The 23612-nt window shown below is 44.7% G+C and overlaps 1 protein-coding gene across 6 annotated transcripts in view; it reads left to right on the forward strand.

Moving 5' to 3' along the window:
• The window catches only part of LOC121539449 (fermitin family homolog 2), a 107897-nt gene that overhangs the window by 32862 nt on the left and 51423 nt on the right, over positions 1-23612 (forward strand). For 2 of the 6 annotated variants that reach the window (XM_041847950.2, XM_041847952.2), the window contains exons 3-5: positions 5367-5600; positions 17972-18103; positions 21321-21353. In XM_041847950.2, coding sequence (XP_041703884.1) covers positions 5367-5600; positions 17972-18103; positions 21321-21353 — 399 coding nt within the window. The remainder of the gene's footprint in view (positions 1-5366; positions 5601-17971; positions 18104-21320; positions 21354-23612) is intronic. The other 4 variants (XM_041847954.2, XM_041847955.2, XM_041847951.2 and 1 more) reach the window with 3 other exon arrangements.

Below are 23612 nucleotides of genomic sequence, written 5' to 3' on the forward strand. Positions count from 1 at the left end.
TTCAGGCGGCAGGTAGCTTAGTGGTTAAGAGCGTTGTGCCAGTAACCAAAAGGTCGCTGGTTCTAATCCCTGAGCCAACTAGGTGAAAAATCTGTCTATGCCCTTGAGCAAGGCACTTAACCCTAATTGCTCCTGTAAATCGCTCTGGATAAGAGCGTCTGCTAAATGACGTAAAATGTAAAAAAAATCCAAGGCAATACATAAAAGACCGTAAATATACAACTTGAAGCAACCACACATTTAGCCATGGAGCATGTTCTAATTGGCCAGTGAGGGGCCAAGCCTTGACTCACCCACAACATGTTTATTCATCAAAACCCAGCCCTTTCGTGCCAACGCCAGCAACTGCGCCAATAATTGTGCTTGTAAAAATAGCAAAAATATTTCTGCCACACCCCAGAACCTATAGCGCTACCGCCCAGTGCTTAGATTGACCGTTGCGTTAAAATAGAGGCCTGAAAGTGAAAGGGAAGGGCTTGGTTGGTTTATAAACTGTTTGTGTTAACCGCTGCGATGCTAAATGCCATGGTCGTGATGGTGAATGAAAAGCACTGTTTGACAGCACTTACCAACTCAAATGACTCACATTAGTACGCAGACTACGCACTCTCTGTACAGAAAGCTGATATCCACGCACGCACACACACACACCTCCTTTCAGAACATGTGCCCACAGAGGTCATAAAACATGATTTCTACCACTCTCCAACCTCCCTCTTTCCCTCCATCCATCCCCCACCACTCTTCCCAAGGACTTGGGGTCTGCATTTAATACACCCAATTACTTAGCCCCCCTGGTTCATCTGGGTTGTGCATTACGTCAGACCTGGCAAGCAGGCAGGTAGCATTTTTATCTGGGAGATGCCATTCGCCCCCTCTCCTCCCTCTCTCTCCTCTTTACAGATTTAATTACCAGGTTTTCATTGAGGCTGCTTGATGGATGCTCATAGGACGAGCCCCCTCCCAAGCACAGCACAGTGACTTCACAAAAGAATCATGAAAATGCTGGCCAATGGGGTTAGGCAATGGGGAGGTGGGGACAGAACCTCAGCAGCAGTACAGCCCTCTGGGAAGTGGAAAGAAACTGACGCCATCCAGCGAGCAAGATCGACTGCTGTACGTTGTATACACGTAGAGCCAAAAGGAACCGCTATAGCTACAATTTGGACTGTGGTCAAGACCTACGTTGCCAAATCCACTTGGCGCAAAGACGCCAGAAATTGCTAGGTTGCGTGAGGGAAAACCTGAGGATAGCTATGAAAATACACACACGTCTATTTTAAATTTCCCTTTCTCCCTCTCTCTCCTTTCTCTTTCCTCAGTTCAGCCGTAGCCAGACTTCAGAAATATACTAGAGAAGCTTGTTTAGGGAATCAAATCAAATTGTATTTGTCACATGCGCCGAATACAACAGGTGTAGACCTTACAGTGAAATGCTTACTTACAAGCCCTTAACCAACAATGCAGTTTTAAGAAAGAATACCAAAATAAATCACAAAACATACTATATGAAATAAAAGTAACAGATAATTAAAGAGCAGCAGTAAAAATAACAATAGCGAGGCTATATACAGGGGGTACCGGTACCGAGTCAATGTGCGGGGGCACCGGTTAGTCGAGGTAATTGGGGTAATATGTACATGTAGGTAGAGTTATTAAAGTGACTATGCATAGATAATAAACAGAGAGTAGCAGCAGTGTAAAAGAGGGGTGGGGGGGCAATGCAAATAGTCTGGGTAGCCATTTGATTAGGTGTTCAGGAGTCTTATGGCTTGGGGGTAGAAGCTGTTTAGAAGCCTCTTGGACCTAGACTTGGCACTCCGGTACCGCTTGCGGTGCGGTAGCAGAGAGAACAGTCTATGACTAGTGTGGCTGGAGTCTTTGACAATTTTGAGGGCCTTCCTCTGACACCGCCTGGTATAGAGGTCCTGGATGGCAGGAAGCTTGGCCCCAGTGATGTATTGGGCCGTACGCACTACCCTCTGTAGTGCCTTGCGGTCGGAGGCCGAGCAGTTGCCATACCAGGTGGTGATGCAACCAGTCAGGATGCTCTCGATGGTGCAGCTGTAGAACCTTTTCAGGATCTGAGGACCCATGCCAAATCTTTTCATTTTCCTTAGTGGGAATAGGTTTTGTCGTGCCCTCTTCACGACTGTCTTGGTGTGCTTGGACCATGTTAGTTTGTTGGTGATGTGGACACCAAGGAACTTGAAGCTCTCAACCTGCTCCACTACAGCCCAGTCGATGAGAATGGGGGCGTACTCAGTCCTCTTCTTTTTCCTGTAGGCCACAATCATCTCCTTTGTCTTGATCACGTTGAGGGAGAGGTTGTTATTCTGGCACCACACGGCCAGGTCTCTGACCTCCTCCCTATAGGCTGTCTTGTCGTTGTCGGTGATCAGGCCTACCACTGTTGTGTCATCGGCAAACTTAATGATGGTGTTGGAGTCGTGCCTGGTCATGCAGTCATGAGTGAACAGGGAGTACAGGAGAGGACTGAGCACGCACCCCTGAGGGGTCTAGGGTTTCTGGGATAATGGTGTTGATGTGAGCCATGACCAGCCTTTCAAAGCACTTCATGGCTACAGACGTGAGTGCTACGGGTCGGTAGTCATTTAGGCAGGTTACCTTAGTGTTCTTGGGCACAGGGACTATGGTAGTCTGCTTGAAACATGTTAGTATTACAGACTCAGACAGGGAGAGGTTAAAAATGTCAGTGAAGACACTTGCCAGTTGGTCAGCGCATGCTCGGAGTACACGTCCTGGTAATCCGTCTGAATGTTGACCTGTTTAAAGGTCTTACTCACATCGGCTACAGAGAGCGTGATCACACAGTCATCCGGAACAGCTGATGCTCTCATGCATGTTTCAGTGTTACTTGCCTCGAAGCGAGCATAGAAGTAATTTAGCTCGTCTGGTAGGCTCGTGTCACTGCGCAGCTCGCGGCCGTGCTTCCCTTTGTGGTCTGTAATAGTTTGCAAGCCCTGCCACATCCGACGAGCGTCGGTGCCGGTGTAGTACGATTCGATCTTAGTCCTGTATTAACGCTATTTGATGGTTCGTCGGAGGTCATAGCGAGATTTCTTATAAGCTTCCGGGTTAGAGTCCCACTCCTTGAAAGCGGCAGCTCTACCCTTTAGCTCAGTGCGGATGTTGCCTGTAATCCATGGCTTCTGGTTGGGGTATGTACGTACAGTCACTGTGGGGACGACGTCATTGATGCACTTATTGTCATCCAATCCTTGTAATAAATTTAAAGCAATAGCCTACCCGCGTGTGGTCAACTAGATGATCATCTCAGCACAGTTTTGATTGGGACAGCACCATTGTGCTGCTTTGAGACAAGCGTGGGGACTCCGATTTATGTTTTCACTGAATCTCCGTTTGGATATTGGTTAGGCTACAATTAGGCTGGAGAAATGTTAGTCAAGGTAAGTGCTGCCCATGTTCATCTTTTTTTAATTGTCTCATTTATTAGAACATTTTGCCATCTTATGTAGTTTAACAAGTGGATTATTTTGCTTTTCACTCGCAGTCGCTTAGTAGCCTGGACCTACTCCCAACCAAAAGCCTGTGACTTCACTGACTGGTCTGATAATCAATCAATGTGATTTTGTTTCACTGAATCTCTGTCTATATAGGCTGTTTGGTTAGTTGGTTCTCTGTGGTCCTCTGTAGCTCAATTGGTAGAGCATGGCGCTTGTAACGCCAGGGAAGTGGGTTCGTTCCCCGGGACCACCCATACGTAAAAATGTATGCGCACATGACTGTAAGTCGCTTTGGATAAAAGCGTCTGCTAAATGGCAAATTATTATTAAATTATTATTGGTTTCTGACTGGGCAAATAAGTGGAGGTGAGGTGGTATAGCTCATCTATTTGTTTGCTCATCTATCACTGATCAGAAACATTTAGCATGCAATAATGTAGCCTAAATCAAGTGTAGGCCTGTTATTTTTGCTCAATCGCATATAAGCAACTCCAAAAGCCTGCAGAGGTTGTGAAATATGAATGAAAATAGGATTGCTATTAATTTCTATCGATATCATGATGAAGGTAAGACCCTACGCCTGCTCATTAACAAAGCGGATTGAGGGTAGGAACGAGATGAAACGTGGGGAAAAAAGTATATGGGCTTGGGCTCTGTTTCAATTATTTTTTTATGTCACGGGTTCCGTGACACGTTTCCCTTTGTGTGGGGAAAATATGTATTGTCTTTTATTTGGTTATATTCCATTATATTCTTACTATAAAATATACAGTATGTGTGTTCACTGTGATCAGGTAGGTGTGTCTTGTCTGTTTAATGAACAAAATAACAAACTATTGATTTCATTTGGATGGCGCAGCAGTGGCTGTGCAGACCCTTAACAGGTCTAATTAAACTCAAAATATGCTATTTTATTATTTTGAAAATAAATTGTATTATTCTCATAATGTTTCTTAGGGCCTGCATAAATTAATTAATAATACATTTATTTTTGATGGTGTATATTCTCAATGGATTCATTCGAATAGATGCTCACCCACATCTGCACACCACTACTACCACTTGTCCCCGGTGAGGTATAAAGGTGTATGCAGGCAAGAATGTGATAAAAGTGGGCCTCTTTGTAAGGGGGTCATATAAACATAGCCTGTAAAAAAAAATTGGGCAAAGTACCATAAATCCTATGTGAAAGCAGTATTACAGACAAACACACACACACACACACCCAGGTCAACCCTCATTGTTTTGAACCCCTGTCAGACAGTGTACTGGGAGATGAGAGGAGAGGGATTTTTGGTGGCATGTCTCTGGCATTACTGGGATCACTGTGTGACTCTGGAACAAAGAGGGAGGTTTGAACCTGATATCCCCACAGTGTCACGCAAACAGCAGGCCTCTTTCACACTCACACTCTTCCCCTCCTCCTCACTTTGAGTTCCCTACTCCCTCTCCCTCTTTAAATACCCCAGGAGCCCTCACTCTCTCAACCTCTCACCCACCTGGTCCTAAACGTGTTCCATCAGTCTGTCAGAGTGACACACAGAGGCTTCTCCTTTCATTTGCATGGTCTTGATTAGTTTTACCATAATTAAATGAATGGAGACTGTTGGCTTTAGCGTCATCAGCTTAGTATAAATCTAGTAGTTTGGCCATAGGCAGGACATAAAACAGTCATTGCAGTGACATGAATGAATTCCATACACAGTACAGTTTTGTTACTCAACTCTTACTCTTTTGATAGTTATGAAACAGACAACTAAACTGACATCCAGTTTGTTTATCAGCTACCTTGAAGTGTTTTGACGGTTTTTGATCAAACTAATAAATGTAGTGCTGGTTACTGACTGACTGACAAACTAATACTCTCTCATCCATCAGATGTGAAGAAGGACTGGTCGGACCACGCCCTGTGGTGGGAGAAGAAGAAGACGTGGCTGCTGAAGACCCACTGGACCCTGGACAAGTATGGTATCCAGGCAGACGCCCGGCTCCTCTTCACCCCCCAGCACAAGCTGCTGCGCCTGCAGCTGCCCAACATGAAGCACATGAAGGTCAAGGTCAACTTCTCTGACCGCGTCTTCAAGGCCGTGTCCGACATCTGCAAGACTTTCAGTAAGTCACAGATGTTTTGTCAACTCTAACTATAATGCACCTATCCTACCAAAGGTCCTGTATAGTGTACAGTGTAAACTCTTTCTAAAAGGTTGGTTGAGCGCGATGGTACCTCCTTTCGTCCACTCTAACCTTGCCATAATACTCTTGGTATTTTTAGATGCACTACCAGAAGCGTTCTCTACCTCCAATCTAGTCAGGCATATCTGCCGCTCCTCCTGTAGCCTTTTGTTGTGTTTATCAAACAGAGCCTGAGCTATCAGATATCAGCACTCACTTCACCTCCTCTCCTGACAGGCCACTGTTCAGGCACCTTGACTCTGCTAGATCTGTCCTTGGAATAGAGCTGGGAATAACTGTCTGAATCCTGTTTAGTCAACAGAGTAGGGCTGCACGATATATCGTTTCAGCATCGACAGACATGGTACCAATTAACACGGTTACCAAAGAGGGTTTTAAAAACATGATCCGGTCGCTTGACAAGTGGTATGTAATGCCATCACGCAACTATTTTTCTCAAGTTGCCATCCAAGAGTTGTACGAGAAATGCAAGGCACAAGTTGAAACAGAGCTGTCACAAGTGGAATATTATACAGCAACAACTGACTTTATTTTTATTTTTTTGGGTCATTTAGCAGACGCTCTTATCCAGAGCGACTTACAGGCGCAATTAGGGTTAAGTGCCTTGCTTAAGGGTACATCGACAGATTTTTCACCTAGTCGGCTCGGATTAGAACCAGCGACCTTTCGGTTACTGGCACAACACTCTTACCCACTAAGCTACTTGCCGCCCTGGACTTGTGGTCCAGCCGGACAACGGAGCCCTACATAAGTCTGACCGTACACTTTATTAATGAGGACTTCCACCTGAAAAGTCGCTGTTTACAAACTGCATTTTTCCAGAGGATCATACATACATCCTGTATTTTTTCATATCGCAATATATATAGCAGAAGAAAAAATATATCGCAATGTCAGTTATTTCCAATATCGTGCAACCCTACAACAGAGTTGATCAATCTAGCACTGCCTAATGACTCACACATTCAGAGAGATGGATATTATCTCACACACACATTACTGTGTCCAGATTTAGCCCTCAAGGCCCTGCCCCCTTGCCGAGCACTGAGGTCAGACACCCCTCCTCTATCGATATCTGCCCCTGGCCCTGCCCTACGGCTCTGTCAGCTAGAGTTCAGAGGTAAAAGTCTCTCTCATTTATTTTATTTACATTTTATTTATTAGGATCCCCAATTAGCCAATGCAGCGGCTATACTTCTTGGGGTCCAAACAGGGAACAAAACACAACAAATAAAATACATAATATACAGTGCCTTCAAAGTATTCACACCCCTTGACTTTTTTCACATTTTGTTGTTACAGCCTGAATTTAAAATGGATTACATTTAGATTTTTTGTCACTGGCCTACTTACATTTAAATTTTAGTCATTTAGCAGACGCTCTTATCCAGAGCGACTTACAGGAGCAATTAGGGTTAAGTGCCTTGCTCAAGGGCACATCGGCAGATTTTTCACCTAATCAGCTCGGGGATTAGAACCAGCGACCTTTGGGGTACTGGCACAACGCTCTTAACCACTAAGCTACCTACTTGTGTGTCAAAGTGGAATTATGTTTTTCTAAATGTTTACAAATTAATAATGAATGAAAAGCTGAAATGTCTTGAGTCAATAAGTCTTCAACCCCTTTGTTATGGCAAGCCTAAATAAGTTCAGGAGTAAAAATGTGCTTAACAAGTCACATAATAAGTTGGATGGACTCCCTATGTGTGCAATAATAGTGTTTAACATGATTTTTGAATGACTACCTCTGTACCCCACATTACATTTACGTCATTTAGCAGACGCTCTTATCCAGAGCGACTTACAGTTAGTGAGTGCATACATTATTTTTTACACTGGCCCCCCGTGGGAATCAAACCCAAACGCCATGCTCTACCAACTGAGCTACATCCCTGCCGGCCATTCCCTCCCCTACCCTGGACGACGCTGGGCAAATTGTGCGCCGCCCCATGGGTCTCCCGGTCACGACCGGCTACGACAGAGCCTGGATTCGAACCAGGATCTCTAGTGGCACAGCTAGCACTGCGATGCAGTGCCTTAGACCACTGCGCCACTCGGGAGGCTGAATATAGAATAATATGTAATGTCCCACAGTTGAGCAGTGAATTTCAAACACTGATTCAACCACAAAGACCAGGGAGGTTTTCAATGCCTTGCAAAGAAGGGCACCAATTGGTAGATGGGTCAAAATAAAATAAAAACTGACATTGAATATCCATCCCTTTTGAGCATGGTGAAGTTATTAATTACACTTTGGATCGTGTATCAATACAACCAGTCACTACAAAGATACAGGCGTCCTTCCTAACTCAGTTGCCGGAGAGGAAGAAAACTGAGGATGGATCAATAACATTGTATTTACTCCACAATACTAACCTAATTGACAGAGTGAAAAGGAAGCCTGTACAGAATAAAAATATTCTAAAACATGCATCCCGTTTGCACTCTCTTTAAGAGTGTGCTCCTAATCTAAGCTCATTACCTGTATAAAAGACACCTGGGAGCCAGAAATCTTTCTGATTGAGAGGGGGTCAAATACTTATTTACCTCCTTAAAATACAAATCAATTTATAACATTTTTGACATGGGTTTTTCTGGATTTTTTGTTGTTGTTATTCTGTCTCTCACTGTTCAAATAAACCTACCATTAAAATTATAGACTGATCATTTCTTTGTCAGTGGGCAAATGTACAAAATCAGCAGGGGATCAAATACTTTTTTCCCTCACTGTATTTTCTTTGAAATGAGAGAGGACAAATAACATATTTGATGGAGTATAAATAAACTGATGTGCTGGATGACTGTGTCGGTATTCAGAGATAGGTGACTAACTAAATGAACAGGGCTAGTAGCAGGCCCCTCTTCTCCTCTCTGCTGCCCAGTCCTTGTTAGGAATGCGTCTACCTCTGCCTTAATAAATCTATTTTAGTTTCAGAGAAATTCAGGACAAATTGCTCTTGGCTGACTTGGCGCGTGCCGGAGTGTCATACGATGACTTACGGTGGCTGGGAAGGGACTCGCAGTACATCTCTCTCTGCCCCTCTCATACTTACCTCACCCTTTCCTTGTTGCCTTTTAGGAGAATTTCTAGGGAAATTCTAGAACATTAAAGTTTTCAATCATGTCCTTCATACATGTGGACAGTTGACTTAGTGACCTAGTCTCTTCTGGAACTACCGTGCCTATAGAAAGTCTACACCCCCCTTGGATTTCTTCACATTTTATTGTGTTAAAAAGTGGGATTAAAATGGATTTAAATGTACTTTTTATATGATTTAATGAAAAATAAATCCCTAATATACCTTGATTAGATAAGTATTCACACCCCTGAATCAATACATGTTAGAAACACATTTGGCAGAGATTACAGATGTGAGTCTTCTTGGGTAAGTTGCTGAGCTTTCCACACCTGGATTGTGCAACATTTGCCCACTTTATTATTTTCAAAATTCTTCAAGCTCTGTCAAATTGGTTATTGGTCATTGCTAGACAATCATTTTCAGCTCTTGCCATATATTTTCAAGCAGATTTAACAGATTAAAACTAACTTGGCCACTCAGGAACATTCACCGTCTTCTTGGTAAGCAACTCCTGTGTACATTTTTGTTTTTGGTTATTGTCCTGCTGAAAGGTGAATTCCTTGCCCAGTGTCTGGTGTAAAGCAGATTGAAGGTTTTCCTCTAGGTTGCCTGTGCTTAGCTCCATCCCATTAATTTTCATCCTGAAAAACTCCCTAGTCTTTGCCGATGTCAAGCATACCCAAACCAACATAGACCACAGCCTGTCCATTCAAATGAGTCATAGTGGGCAGAACAAGCAAGGAGGTTGGCAGAGCCAAGCACGAGCTAGCGAGATCCTATTGGTGCATTCTAGCATGCATTTGCATATTTATGTTAGGGAACGCCTACTTTGAAGTGCGCGTGTGCAATAACTAAATTCGCCTTTGCACTCCTAAACAACGCAATTTTTTTTAAATTTTGGAAAAGGGTAAAGTCTACAAAACTTACTCTACTCTGTTCATAACAGATTCTAGTTTTCGGAACAGAAAACTGTATTGAGATCAAATGTTTCATCAATGAGAAAATGAGCAGAATGTTGGCCAAAATCCATCTTGTTCCATCTTCTCCCACTGCCGGCCACTGGGCTTCCTCTCACTACCATATTTGGTAGTGAGTGGAAACACCAAGCGGATACTTCACGTTCATACATCAGGTGAAATATGTCTCATTGTTCTATCTGTGCCCATACCATGATGCAGCCACCACCATGCTTGAAAATAAGGAGACCGTTACTCAGTGATGTGTTGTGTTGGATTTTCCCCAAACATAAGGCTTTGCATTTAGGCCAAAAAGTCTGTTCCTTTGTCATGTTTTTTTGCAGTATTACTTTATTCGGTATATTTTTGTTCTTCTTTTCACTCTCATTATTGTAGAGTCACTACAATGTTGTTGATCCATCCTCAGTTTTATCCCATCACAGCCACTGAACTCTGTAGCCGTTTTAAAATAAGCCGTTTCCTTCCTGTTCTGCAGCTCAGTTCAGAAAGATGACTGCATCTTTGATGTGTCTGATTGGTTTAATATACTGAACAAAAATATAAACGCAACATGTAAAGTGTTGGTCCCATGTTTCATGAGCTGAAATATCTGCACAAAAAGCTTATTTCTCTCAATTTTGTGCACACATTTGTTTACATCCCTGTTAGTGAGCATTTCTCCATTGCCAAGATAATCCATCCACCTGACAGGTGTGGCATATAAAGAAGCTCATTAAACAGCATGATCATTACACAGATGCACCTTGTGCTGGGAACAATAAAAGGCCACTAAAATGTGCAGTTTTGTCACACAACACAATGCTACAGAGTTCTCAAGTTTTGAGGGAGAGTGCAATTAGCATGCTGACAGCAGGAATGTCCACCAGAGCTGTTGCCAGAAACGTAGTTTCAGAGAATTTGGCAGTACATCCAACCGGCCTCACAACCGATGACCACATGTATGGCGTCGTGTGGGCGAGCGGTTTGCTGATGTCAACGTTGTGAACAGAGTGCCCCATCGTGGCAGTGGGGTTATGGTATGGGCAGGGATAAGCTACGGACAACGAACACAGTTGCATTTTATCGATCGCAATTGTCGTGCCATTCATCCACCGCCATCACCTCATGTTTCAACGTGATAATGCACGGCCCCATGTCACAAGGATCTGTACACAATTCCTGGAAGCTGAAAATGTCCCAGTTCTTCCATGACCTGCATACTCACCAGACATGTCACCCATTGAACATGTTTGGGATGCGCTGGATCGACGTGTACGACAGCATGTTCCAGTTCCCGGTAATATCCAGCAACTTCGCACAGCCATTGAAGAGGAGTGGGACAACATTACACAGGCCACAACCAACAGCCTGATCAACTCTATGCAAAGGAGTTTTCGTGCTGCATGAGGCAAATGGTGGTCACACCAGATACTGACTGGTGTTCTGATCCACGCCCCTACCTTTTATTTTAAAGGTATCTGTGACCAACAGATGCATATCTGTATTCCTAGTCATGTGAAATCCATAGATTAGGACCTAATGAATTTTTGTTCAATTGGCAGATGTCCTTATATGAACTGTAACTCTGTAAAATCTTTGAAATTGTTGCATGTTGCGTTTATTTTTGTTCAGTATACATCATTCACAGCATAATTATTAACTTGATCATGCTTAAATATATATTCAATGTCTGATTTGTTATTGTTACCAATGTACCAATCACTGCCATTCTTTTGAGGCTTTTGAAAAAAAGCTCCCTGGTCTTTGTAGTTGAATATGTGCTTGAAATTACAGATGTTATATGTATGGGGGACAGAGGAAGGGTAGTCATTAAAAAATGTAAACCCCTATTGTTTTACACAGAGTGAGTCCATATAACTTATGTGATTTGTTAAGCCAAATTTGATTTCTGAACTAATTTAGGCTTGCCTGAACAAAGGGGATGAATACTTATGCAACAACTATTTTAGTTATTTAATTTGTAAAAGTTTGTAGAACTTTTCACTTTGACATTATGGAGTGTTTTGTGTAGATCAATGACAAATCACAATGAAATCTATTTCAATCCCACTTTGCAATGCAACAAAATTAGAAAAACTTTAAAGGGGGTGTAGACTTTCTATAGGCACTGTTTTTATTTGTAACTATCTGGGTGACTTTCAGTTTGTGTGACAGACATAGAGCTGCACAGCATAGGGAAAGAGATGGGGAATAAGCAGGGCCATGAAGAGAAGACTGGAGGCCTGTCCAACTGGCTCATACTGCAGACAGACAGAGGGGAGAGATGGATTCTCTGAAGTTGTGCGAGACAGTGACCATTCAGACTGACTCCCACTCTCATTTCACTCTCTCTTCCCCTTTCTCTCACTTTCCTCATAATGATTGACTTGGAGGGTCTTTTTTTGGGGGGTCACGCAGTAGCTGTTTCCTGGTGCAGACCAAGTTCACTCCTCCACTACAGGAAGTTCTGTCCCACTCTCCCCTTCTTTCTCTCTTTCCTGTCACAAACAAAATAGACTAACATCCAAGCACACATCACTAAGATCCACATTCTCTCTTTCTCGCTTTCTATTTGACTTTCCCCTACTCTGTCTCTTTCACCCATTCTCTCTCTCCCCTCCCTACCTACCTCCCATTAACCAGATGTGTAACAGAGCTGGGGTCTCTCTAGCCATTCGATTCACACATACATTTAGAGTGAAGGATCAATCTAATGATTACTGCAGTGCTGCTGTTTTCCCATGTCCACAGCAGCTGGCTAGAGCCCAGTCAGCCCTGCCCACAGACACACACATAGTCCATCTGGGACTGGATGGGGCAGAACAGTGGGACCCAGAACACAATAGTAAAATGTCTGAATTCCCCTTCACTCCACTCCAGCTTTGAACTGTCCTACTATCATAGAGTTGCTGGCAGCTCTGTGTTCCTGGACAATGATGTGTTTTTGGCTTGTCTCAGTCAGTGAGGGGGAGGAATTTCCTTGGTTTTGATCGCTTTGATAATGAAATAACATGTTTATCCTTCGTACTCGGAGCCAATCTAGTAAATGTTTTTTCTTGATTATTTAAAGCTGGTATTGTGTTACAGCAGTAGTACTAGCCCATACAGTCCAAGAGGGCAGGCCTGGTGTGTGAAACTGATCTATAATGGGCGACTGACTAGGTGTCAACCATGACACTCTTGTGCAGCGATCCGGAACACCCTCACCACCACATGTTATTTTTCCTTCTCCGGCCCACAAAGCCTCGACTCCGACCAGCTGGCAGCCTGCGGCTCGTCTGTCGCCTCACATAAGAAAGGGCATGATCCCGGAGCGTGCCAAAAAAACATTGGGGCGCGGCCCTGCCACCCTGTCTGTCTGCAGAGGGAAAACCAATATGGGCGCTACGCTAGGGTGGAGGAACGTGGACTACTTTCGTCTTCTGGAGTCTAGGTTTTGTCTGGTGTTTTTTTTGTTGATGTAATCTTATGCGTGGGATTGATGGTCTATTGTAAGGGAATATTGTTATAGTGACGTCTTGATATGAGAGGAGAGACATCAAGACACACCCTGGTATTGTTAGCTAAATGTCTGGTTGCAGTCTGTCCTCTTCAATACGATATTTGTTTCCCTCTTGATGTTTAATTTACATTACATTTTAGTCATTTAGCAGACGCTCTTATCCAGAGCGACTTACAGTTAGTGAGTGCATACATTTTTCATACTGGCCTCCCATGGGAATCGAACCCACAACCCTGGCGTTGCAAGTGCCATGCTCTACCAACTGAGCTACAGCTCCGATGTTGCACACAGACAGAATGCCACTTATAGGGCCCTCACGCACTGCCCGCTGAAGCCTCTTCCATTCCACCAAGGGAGACTGCCAGGAAATGTTGGCCGTCACGTATGACTTGTGCATGACTGACTGTGGGACCTGACCTGGCAGCCTGAGGTCTTACAGAGGAAGACCGACCTCTAGCAGGTGTGATCATTGAGACGGTCTAGAGAAGCAGTCTGTTCTGTCCAATCAGGCGGTCCAGAGGAGCAGTTAGTGCTTATGTCAGTCTTGCTGCTTCATTTAGCCGTTCTGCTCAGAACTGGCTGGCCTGGTTTTATAGAGACTGCTGCTGAGAGTGACACTCTCCTGTTACTGTGTTGTAGGTCAGCCCTGCCCTGAAGTTAACCTATAAGGGATATTTGGAGAGAGAGAGACCTGAATAGAGGGAGAAACAGATGGTTAGAAGGAGAGAGCGATGGATGGGGGAGAGAGTGGGGAGAGAACGATGGTTAGATGCGGGAGAGTTGGTTTGGGGGAGCGAGAGATGGATGGAGGGATTGAAAGGAGGGGGGACAGAGGGAAATGAAGTGAGGTATAGAGTGATAAATGGATGGATAGAGATTGAGAGAAGTGGGAGGTGCATGGTCAGTTCCCAGGCTTTGTCCTGTTCTCCATGGTCAGTGTGGTTAGACTGTTCTATCAACAGATTACTGCAGTCCAGTAGATTTGTGGACCATCACACTGGCCTGGTTCACTTTCCAGAGTGTCAAGGCTTGGATTTTGATAAAATATCAATGTGGTTTGACCACAGTTTCATTTCTACTCCGCAATTAACATGTTAGCCAGAAGATAAATATTTTAACATTGTATTGTTAGTTTGCCCATACACAAAAACTCCTGCCCCTAGTCATAATGCACAAAGGGCCTATGTCACTCTGGATATGTGTGTCTGCTAAATTACTAACATGTAAATGGTTCTGTGTGGTGGGTCTCACTCCTATAGCAATGAATCATGTCTTATTATTACAACTCTACTGCAGGGCTGTCAGTCAGTCCGTCCATCCACCTGGCTATGAGCCTGGATCATGTGTCAAAAGGATTTGAATGAAGCTGTTTCTTATTTTGTGGGCATCATGTTCTGTAATGAACATCAACCACTTGTAGACCTTTGCTTTGATTCTGCCTGAATCTGATTGGGTAGAAGTGTTGCACTTACCCACAGATCTAGGATCAGCGCACCTGCCCCAAATCCTAACCTTAAGGTCAAATCCTACTCCGTCAACAACACCTGCTGTTTCTGGATGGTATGACAGTATTACTCCGTCCTGCACCCTGTCCTCTTTCTCTTTCCCTCTCTACTCCTTCTCATTATTGGCAGGCTACATCAGGGGCCTGCATTCCTGATGTTACTACCCCGCTATCTACTCCTCTCCTACTTTCATTTCACTGATGAAAAGAACAGCTCTGTCCATTCTTTGTTCAGCCCATCTCTTGCAGTTTCTGGGGATGAAGAGGTAGCAATCCTAACTGTTTGGCATTCAAAATGGCCTATGTGGATAACAACAGCACTTGACGCTTTGGTGCAACTCCTGTAGACACTCACTCCTCTCTGTGCTCAGCAGTGCTAAGACCAGGCAGCACGCCTGCACTTACATGGCTGTATAAGGGCACAGGGCTTGTGCTGCAATGCAAGAGAGAGGAAGAAGGAGAGATGGAGGGAGAGCGCGAGGGAGGGAGAGCGAGCTACCATCTGGTAGTTCTTAAAACCCCTGGAATGCTTTTTGCTTGAGTAACACAAACTAAACAAGAAATTCTCACCAAGCAAAGAAGTTCTGTCTCACTATTCCTCTCTCTCTCTCACACACACATTGTCCTCCCTAGCTATGGAAAAAGAAGGGAGTGAAAGTTGTATAGGGCATGAGGGATTTAAATAGATTTTAAAATGCAAAAATTGGACAACCCTGACCAAATGAAAATTGTTAAATTTAAATTCCAGAGTCACAACCACCCATCTCTTAAATGAGCGTAGAAGCATAGAAAAAAGACAGCACAGCCATTTATCCTAGCTGTGCTTTTAGAATCTAGATGGTGCACATCTATCTTTCCCAGACACATTCTGGCAGATTAAGCCAGCTCCTCCGAACCGTTCCAAAAACGTCCTGAACACTGGAGATTAATGTTGAGTGATGGTTCCCTGGCCTCCCCAGCCAACACGGAGAGGAGAGGAGAGGAGAGGAGAGAGGGATGCAGAGGGTTGGTGCAGCTCTGTTTTGAGTCATTATATCAGGTCTGCAGTATGTCTGTCAGAGGAGACGTTAAACAAACCTCCAAGCATAGTTTAATTCCATCTACACACGCACACAACCTGAATTTTGTTGTTACAGCCTGAATTTTTAAATGGATTAAATTGAGATATAATTGTTTTTGTCACTGGCCTACACACAGACATTGAATATCCTGAAGTTATTAATTACACTTTGAATGGTGTATCAATACACCCAGTCACTACAACGCTACAGGTGTCCTTCCTAACTCAGTTGCCTGAGAGGAAGGAAATCGCTCAGGTATTTCACCATGAGGCCAATGGTGACTTTATAACAGTTACAGAGTTTAATGGCTATGATAGGAGAAAACTGAGGATGGATCAACAAGATTGTAGTTACTCCACAATACTAGCCTAATTGACTGAGGGAAAATAAGGAAGCCTGTACATCATACAAATATTCAAAAACATGCATCCTCTTTGCAACAAGGCACTAAAGTAATACTGCAAAAAAAAAGTGGCAAAGCAATAAACTTTTTGTCCAGAATACAAAGTGTTATGTTTGGGGCTAATCCAATACAACACATTACTGAGTACCGCTCTCCATATTTTCAAGCACAGTGGTGGCTGCATTATGTTATGGGTATGCTTGTAATCGTTAAGGACTGGGGAGTTTTTCAGGATAAAAAATAAATTGAATGGAAATCAGCAGAGGCAAAATCCTAGAGGAAAACCTGGTTCAGTCTGCTTTCCACCAGACACTGGGAGATGAATTCACCTTTCAGCAGGACAATAACCTAAAACACAAGGCCAAATCTACACTGGAGTTGCTTACCAAGAAGACAGTGAATGTTCCTGAGGGGCTGAGTTATAGTTTTGACTTAGATCTACTTGGAAAAACTATAGCAAGACCTGAAAATGGTTGTCTAACAATGATCAACAACCAATTTGACAGAGCTTGAAGATTTTTTAAAAAGAATAATGGGCAAATGTTGCACAATCCAAGTGTGTAAAGCCCATAGAGACTTACCCAGAAAGACTCACAACTGTAATTGCTTACACAGGTGCTTCTACAAAGTATTGACTCGGGTGTGAATACTTCTGTAAATGAGATTTCTGTATTTCATTTTCAATAAATAAAAAATTCAAAATGGTGTTGTTATTATGTGTAGTAGATTGGTGAGAAAAAAATCATTTAAATCCATTATGAATTCAGACTGTACCACAACGAAATGTGGAATAAGTCAAGGGGCATGAATACTTCCTGAAGACACACACGCTCAAACTGTGAACTGCAATGTTACTGTTTACTTCATCTGTTGCATGCCAGCCAGTCTTTGATATAGATATAGACACGTACACACACACAAGCTCTGAGCTGATATGTAGTTGTTTATGCCATCTGTTGCAGCTCAGCTAGTCTCTCATCCAGTGTGTTGTGAAGAAGCGCTAGGTTAGAGGCTATGGTGTTATGACAGATACCGTGTTTGTGTTATTACAACTAGCTCATTGTTTAGTGACTGCTGCTAAACACACACTGTGTGGTATCAGAGGAGCTGTTGCTCATCACACTGCAGAAATATTTAGTGCGTGTATGTGTGCACTGAGTCGACCACACACCCCTCCTCTTGTTTGGAGAGGGTTGGGGGGTGTTGGGGTCCTGAGACATGAGATTATCAATGTTCCACCTCACATGTGCGCCGCTGTTTATCATTGTTCCCCCTCTCGCTCTTTCTCTCTGCCTCTTTCTATCTCTACCTCTTCATCACATCATCTTTTGACTGAGTTTGCCTCAAATTCTTTGAACTGTGCTTTAGGGTGAGTTAATGTGGTTTGTGTGAGGTCTGTAGTTGAAAGACTCCTAACTGCTATCTGTAAACCAGGACAATGGCACATCTCTTGGGGTCAGGGTTGGGTTAGCCTAGATGCTAGGCTATGTTCTATTTTTGTGATTTTAAGCTGAACTCTCACAACCCCCTTGACTCTTGGGCTGCCCTTCGCAGTCTCTCTCCCCGTCTTTCTCTCACTATATTTCTGTCTTTCCCCCATCTTTCGTTCTTTCTCTCTCTCACCCCACCGCTCACCATCTTCCTCTCCATGGGGACTCTGGGTTGGGTTAGTGTTAGGCTACACTGTGTTTTGGGGATTGTGACAACTCCTTGACTCTCTCCTCCCTCTCCCCCTCATCTCCCTCTCTCTCTTCCCCTCTCCCCTTTTCTCTCTCTTTCTCCAGATATCCGTCATCCAGAGGAGGCATCTCTACTGCGTAAGCCCCGTGACCCCAAGAAGAAGAAGAAAAAGCTGGAGGAGGCTGAGGAGGAGGCTCTGGAGCTGGAGGGGCCACTACTCACCCCTGGATCAGGTAGTAAGTTCCACTCATTTACCTCAAACTCACAAAGTCCCGCCTCGCAGGCCTACCTTGAACCCCATCTCCAAGAGCCTTCTGGAGAATTCTGTTAACACTTCCACTCCTGGAATGTCCAAGGTGCAATAACTTCTTCACAGTCCAATAACAGGTTGAATAGCAGGTTCCTCTGGCTTCCATGGAGCATATATCTACCCTTCTATCAATATCCACCAATAGCGTTTTAAAAACAAGTCGAGACAGTGCCAAAACACTAATATTTTTTGTATGTGCCCAAATAAGAATGTGAGTGAGGAGCAGCGGTATGATATGATTTGCAGACTCTGGGCTCCGTACTCCTTGGCAGGGAATGGTTGGGATTCCTTGCATAGTTGGTCACCATACCATTTAAAACCCAAACCAGGCTGCAGAGCTTGAGCTATACCAGCCCCTCTTCCTCCCGCCTGCTAGCCCTGTCAAGAAATTAGCTACAGTGATGTGAGGAAGGAGGAGGAACACATGGGGCCGTGCTGTGGTATCTATGCAGTGTTAGTTAGCATTAGCAACGTTGGCTAAGGCATTGTGAATGGGCCTCATTGTCCTAAAGACCCAGCCCTGCCCTACCCTGTAGCTACTTGGCCCGGCATCACACACACACAGCCTATAGGCTCAAGGAAGGGGTGCGAAGGGGACAGAAGGAGTTGGGTGAGAGTAGTGAGTGAGAGAGAGAAGGGCAGGAAAGGGAAAAAGGGGAGAGTGTGAGAAGAGAACTCCAGGAGGAGAAGGGCCTCTGACTCTTGGCTCTCTCTCCAATGTTATGACAATTATACGCTTGTTGGTTCCCATTGCCATTTGACTCCATGTGTGATCCTGGGAAATAGTATTTGTGACTCTTTCTGATTATTAGAACAAAGGCAGAGTTTCCCTAGTTCCATGAGTTACACCCTTATGTATGACTGTTATTGCTCCAATTACATCCACACTCTTTACCCCCTTTTTCTCCCCAATTTCGTGATATCCAATTGATAGTTAGTCTTGTCCCATCGCTGTAACTCCCGTACGGACTCGGGAGAGGCGATGGTCAAGAGCCATGCGTCCTCCAAAACACGACCCCGCCAAGCCGCACTGCTTCGTGATACACCGCTCGCTTAAACCCGGAAGCCAGCTGCACCAATGTGTCGGAGAAAACACTGTACAGCTGGCGACCGAAGTCAGAGTGCATGCGCCCGGCTGCAAAACAAGGAGTCGCTAGAGCACGATGGGACAAGGACATCCCAGCCGGCCAAACCCTCCCCTAACCCGGACGACGCTGGGCCAATTGTGCCCCGCCTAATGGGTTTCCCGGTCGTGGCCGACTGCGACACAGCCCGGGATCGAACACGGATCTGTAGTGACGCCTCTAGCACTGCGATGCAGTGCCTTAGACCGCTGCAGCACTCAGGAGGCCCCCACACTCTGTTATCCTATTGAGCTGTTGGCCAGGGGTTTCTAAAATGAATTAGGCCAAGTCATATCACTTTAGGATAGAAAAGACACTTGTGCACAAAGAAAGAATGTGCAGAAGTTGCACACACACACACACACCTCCTCCCCCAGTTCACATGGTAGGAGTGAGTGAGTATTTAATGTGCAGTGTTTCACGGCCAAGCTGCTGGGAGTTATTCCTGATGTTGTGTTGCCTCCCATCTGGGGAAGGGCTGGGGCCGCCCGCACCACACCGCCTGATGGGGAATCACAAGGGCCTATGATGCATTCCGCACAGCAGTCCATACACACACATGCACATACACATACATACACACACGCACACGGATGCACACACACGGATTGGTAGTTTAGTTGACTCCTGAGTGGCGCAGTGGTCTAAGGCACTGCATCGCAGTGCTAACTGTGCCACTAGAGATCCTGGTTCGAATCCAGGCTCTGTCGCAGCCGGCCGCGACCGGGAGACTCATGGGCGGCGCACAATTGGCCCAGCGTCGTCCAGGGTAGGGGAGGGAATGGCCGGCAGGGATGTAGCTCAGTTGATAGAGCATGGCGTTTGCAACGCCAGGGTTGTGGGTTCGATTCCCACGGGGGGCCAGTATAAAAAGATATGTATTCACTAACTGTAAGTCGCTCTGGATAAGAGCGTCTGCTAAATGACTAAAATGTAAATGTAAATGTAGTTGCTCCAATTACATCCACACTCTTTACCCCCTTTTTCTCCCCAATTTCGTGATATCCAATTGATAGTTAGTCTTGTCCCATCGCTGTAACTCCCGTACGGACTCGGGAGAGGTGAAGGTCGAGAGCCTTGCGTCCTCCGAAACACAACTCCGCCAAGCCGCACTGCTTCTTGACACAATGCACGCATAACCCGGAAGCCAGCCGCACCAATGTGTTGTCGGAAACACCGTACACCTGGCGACCGTGTCAGCGTGCATGCGCCCGGCCCGCCACAGGAGTCGCTACAGCGCGATGGGACAAGGACATCCCGGCCGGGCAACCATCCCCTAACCCGGACGACCAGGATCTGTAGTAACGCAGCTTGCACTGCGATGCAGTGTCTTAGACCGCTGCGCCACTCGGGAGGCCCTAGAATCAGTATTTTCTGAGTCTAAAACCACAACCCACTTTCACCCACATGTCTACATGTCACTGGGAAATCCCAGATCCCCTACCCACATTCCATTAAGAGAAACATCCATGTCGTTACTATGGAATAGCCCATATTACTAACTGTAGCCTACGACTCAGAACTAGGACCATGGCCCTGTCTACTCCTTCAGTGCCATGGGGTCTGCTACTCTGCTGAACTGTTCCTCTCAGATAATTATCTCTATGGGATTCTCATGGTGGAAAGTTGATATGTCCATTACTTTAATTTCACTAGAACTGTTATGCAGTGCTGGGTCATTCCAACCAACACAATGCCTGGCTTTTCAATTAGTAACAAATTATATTGGATCCTGATGAATGGGTGGATGGATGGGAACTGACCAGAGTTTGTCATGCCATGTTCCTTTTCCCTCCGCTGAGAGGGCAAAGTGACTCATCTAATCTTGGGTTGGTTAGGTTGGCACACTGGCACAGCCCTTCCCTGGTTCTCATTCTCGTCTATTTTCTTTTTTTAAAACTCTACTACCTCCTTTTCCTCCTTGTCTTTTTAATATCTCTTTAATCTGTCCTCTGTTTTTTGTTTTGTTTTTCTCTGCTTTCCTTCCTTCCCCTCCCTCTTTCTCATTTTCCACTCCAGCCTCTGAGATCATTTACATTGGGCCGGTCAAAGGTAAGGTTTCTCCTGGTCTTCTGTCCTCCCTCTCTCTGCACTGCTTCCTCTCCCCTTTCTCGCTGCCTCCCCATTCCCTTACCCACTCACCCCTCAGCTGGATTGATGTTCTGGTCACCTGACAAGGCTGTATCCAAAGGAAGCCAGCTGCTGCCCTTGTCACTTGAGGAAATCTGCTAACGCAGGTCACGTGATAGGCTTTGCCCCACTCCAACAGGACCAAGCTCGCTCCTGTCTGTTTTTGAAAAATATAAAAAAGCTTTGCTCACTATGCATTTGTTTTGCTGGAAAGCTCAGCTGTTCACATTTTGCTCAACAGATACCCTAAAGCAGGGTTTCCCAAAGTCTGTCCTGGGGCCTCCCCTGGGTGCACATTTTAGTTTTTGCCCTAGCACTACACAGCTGATTAAAATAACCAACTCATCATCAAGCTTTGGGGGGGGGGGCCAGGACCGACTTTGGGAAACCCTGCCCTAAAGAATCAATCAAAATGGAACAGAATAAATGGCTAGTAGGGGGATTCTATGTCTACAACCCATTCACCTAATTTCAGATGGACCACCGCCTCCATCCCAAACCCACACAGAAGCTATGTGAAGAAACAGAGACACTTTTATATGGTGATGAGCCCTCCTAGTTTACATCTAGGCAACAAAGTGCAGGGTGGTCTAGCCGTCCAGACCATACAGTGAAAGGGGATTAAGGATTAGGAAATGTTAACATAGTCAGTGCCTGTTTGCACTATCTCACTGAAAGTCAAAGGCAGGGAGTAAACACTTGGGCCTGCCTGACTGTTTTTCTTCTCTAGAGGAGATGGGGGTATACTGTTATCAGCTTTCTCTAGATGTTTGGGGTGTCTCCTGAGACCATATGGGAGAGCAGTACTCTAGCTGACCTTACTTTCCTCCCTCTCTTCTAGAAACCCTCCACAAACCCTTAGGGATGGGCTGTTGTGGCCTGGTCCCTGTTCTCATGACCTCTACTGTATTACACACACACACACACACACCATTTCCTGTGTGGATTTTGGTTTGGCCTGCCTGCTTTTTTAGTCAAGTGGGGACTGGTCAGTGTGTTTATGGAAGCATTTAGCTGCCGAAACTCAGCTGGAAAGGCAAATGGAACAATAATAAATCAAAATCATGTTTGCAATTCCTTTTCCTAAATGGGTATGCATTTTTTGACAAATTCTAATTGAAATGAAAAAAATATATAGCATTATCATTTTCATGATTGAGTATGCATAATATCTGCCAATTTGAAAAAGAAATAGCAAAGTGTGTTTGATATTTCATTTCCATGGTACTATCCAGTACAACACTGACACATTTAAAAATCTAATGTAAATGCTTAAATGATAAATAATTTGCCATTTCATTTCCTGTTAGCATGAATTGTTACAAAAATAAAAAAGAATTCTCAATTGACAATGCTGTTCCATACTCTGTGTGGTTGACTGTCAAAATTCAAATTATCAAATTCGATAAATCAATCCCAATTCTTTATTTTGCCATTTCTTTGCCTAATTTGCGTTTCGTTTTCGACTTGTTTTGATTGTCAATCCATCCATTTTATCATTGTGGGCGGGGTTTCGGTAACGTGAGGCGGACGAGGTTGCCTGTGCTTCCTGGTAACAGGGGAGGCTATATGGACACACGCCTGGTGGCCAAATTGATGACGTTTGTCGAGCAGAGACGAACGGGTTCAGTCAGTTCAGGCCAGGCAGACGTTTTGATGAGCCCTTCCCAGCTATCTAGTTTATGCTTGTGGCTAGAAACTTCAGCGAGAATTTGAAACTTGTCTGCCGAAGTTGGGACTTAGGAGTGTTTTTCATTTTAAAAGAATGTTAATTTCTCTACCATAAGCCGCCTCGAACGTCATTTTAGAGAATTTGACAGTACGTCCAACCGGCCTCACAACCGCAGACCACGCGTAACCACGCCAGCCCAGGACCTCCTCTTCCGGCTTCTTCACCTGCAGGATTGTCTGAGACCAGCCACCCGGACAGCTGATGAAACTGAGGAGTATTTCTGTCTTAAATAAAGCCCTTTTGTGGGTAACAACTCATTCTGATGGGCTGGACCTGGCTCCCCAGTGGGTGGGCCTATGCCCTCCCAGGCCCACCCATGGCTGTGCCCCTTTCCAGTCATGTGAAATCCATAGAATAGGGCCTAATGAATTCATTTCAATTGACTGATTTCCTTATATGAACTGTAACTCATTAAAATAGTTTAAATTGTTACATGTTGCGTTTTATAT

The sequence above is a fragment of the Coregonus clupeaformis genome, chromosome 25 (genome assembly GCF_020615455.1).
Source record: "Coregonus clupeaformis isolate EN_2021a chromosome 25, ASM2061545v1, whole genome shotgun sequence".
In the NCBI taxonomy this organism is placed as follows: domain Eukaryota; kingdom Metazoa; phylum Chordata; class Actinopteri; order Salmoniformes; family Salmonidae; genus Coregonus; species Coregonus clupeaformis.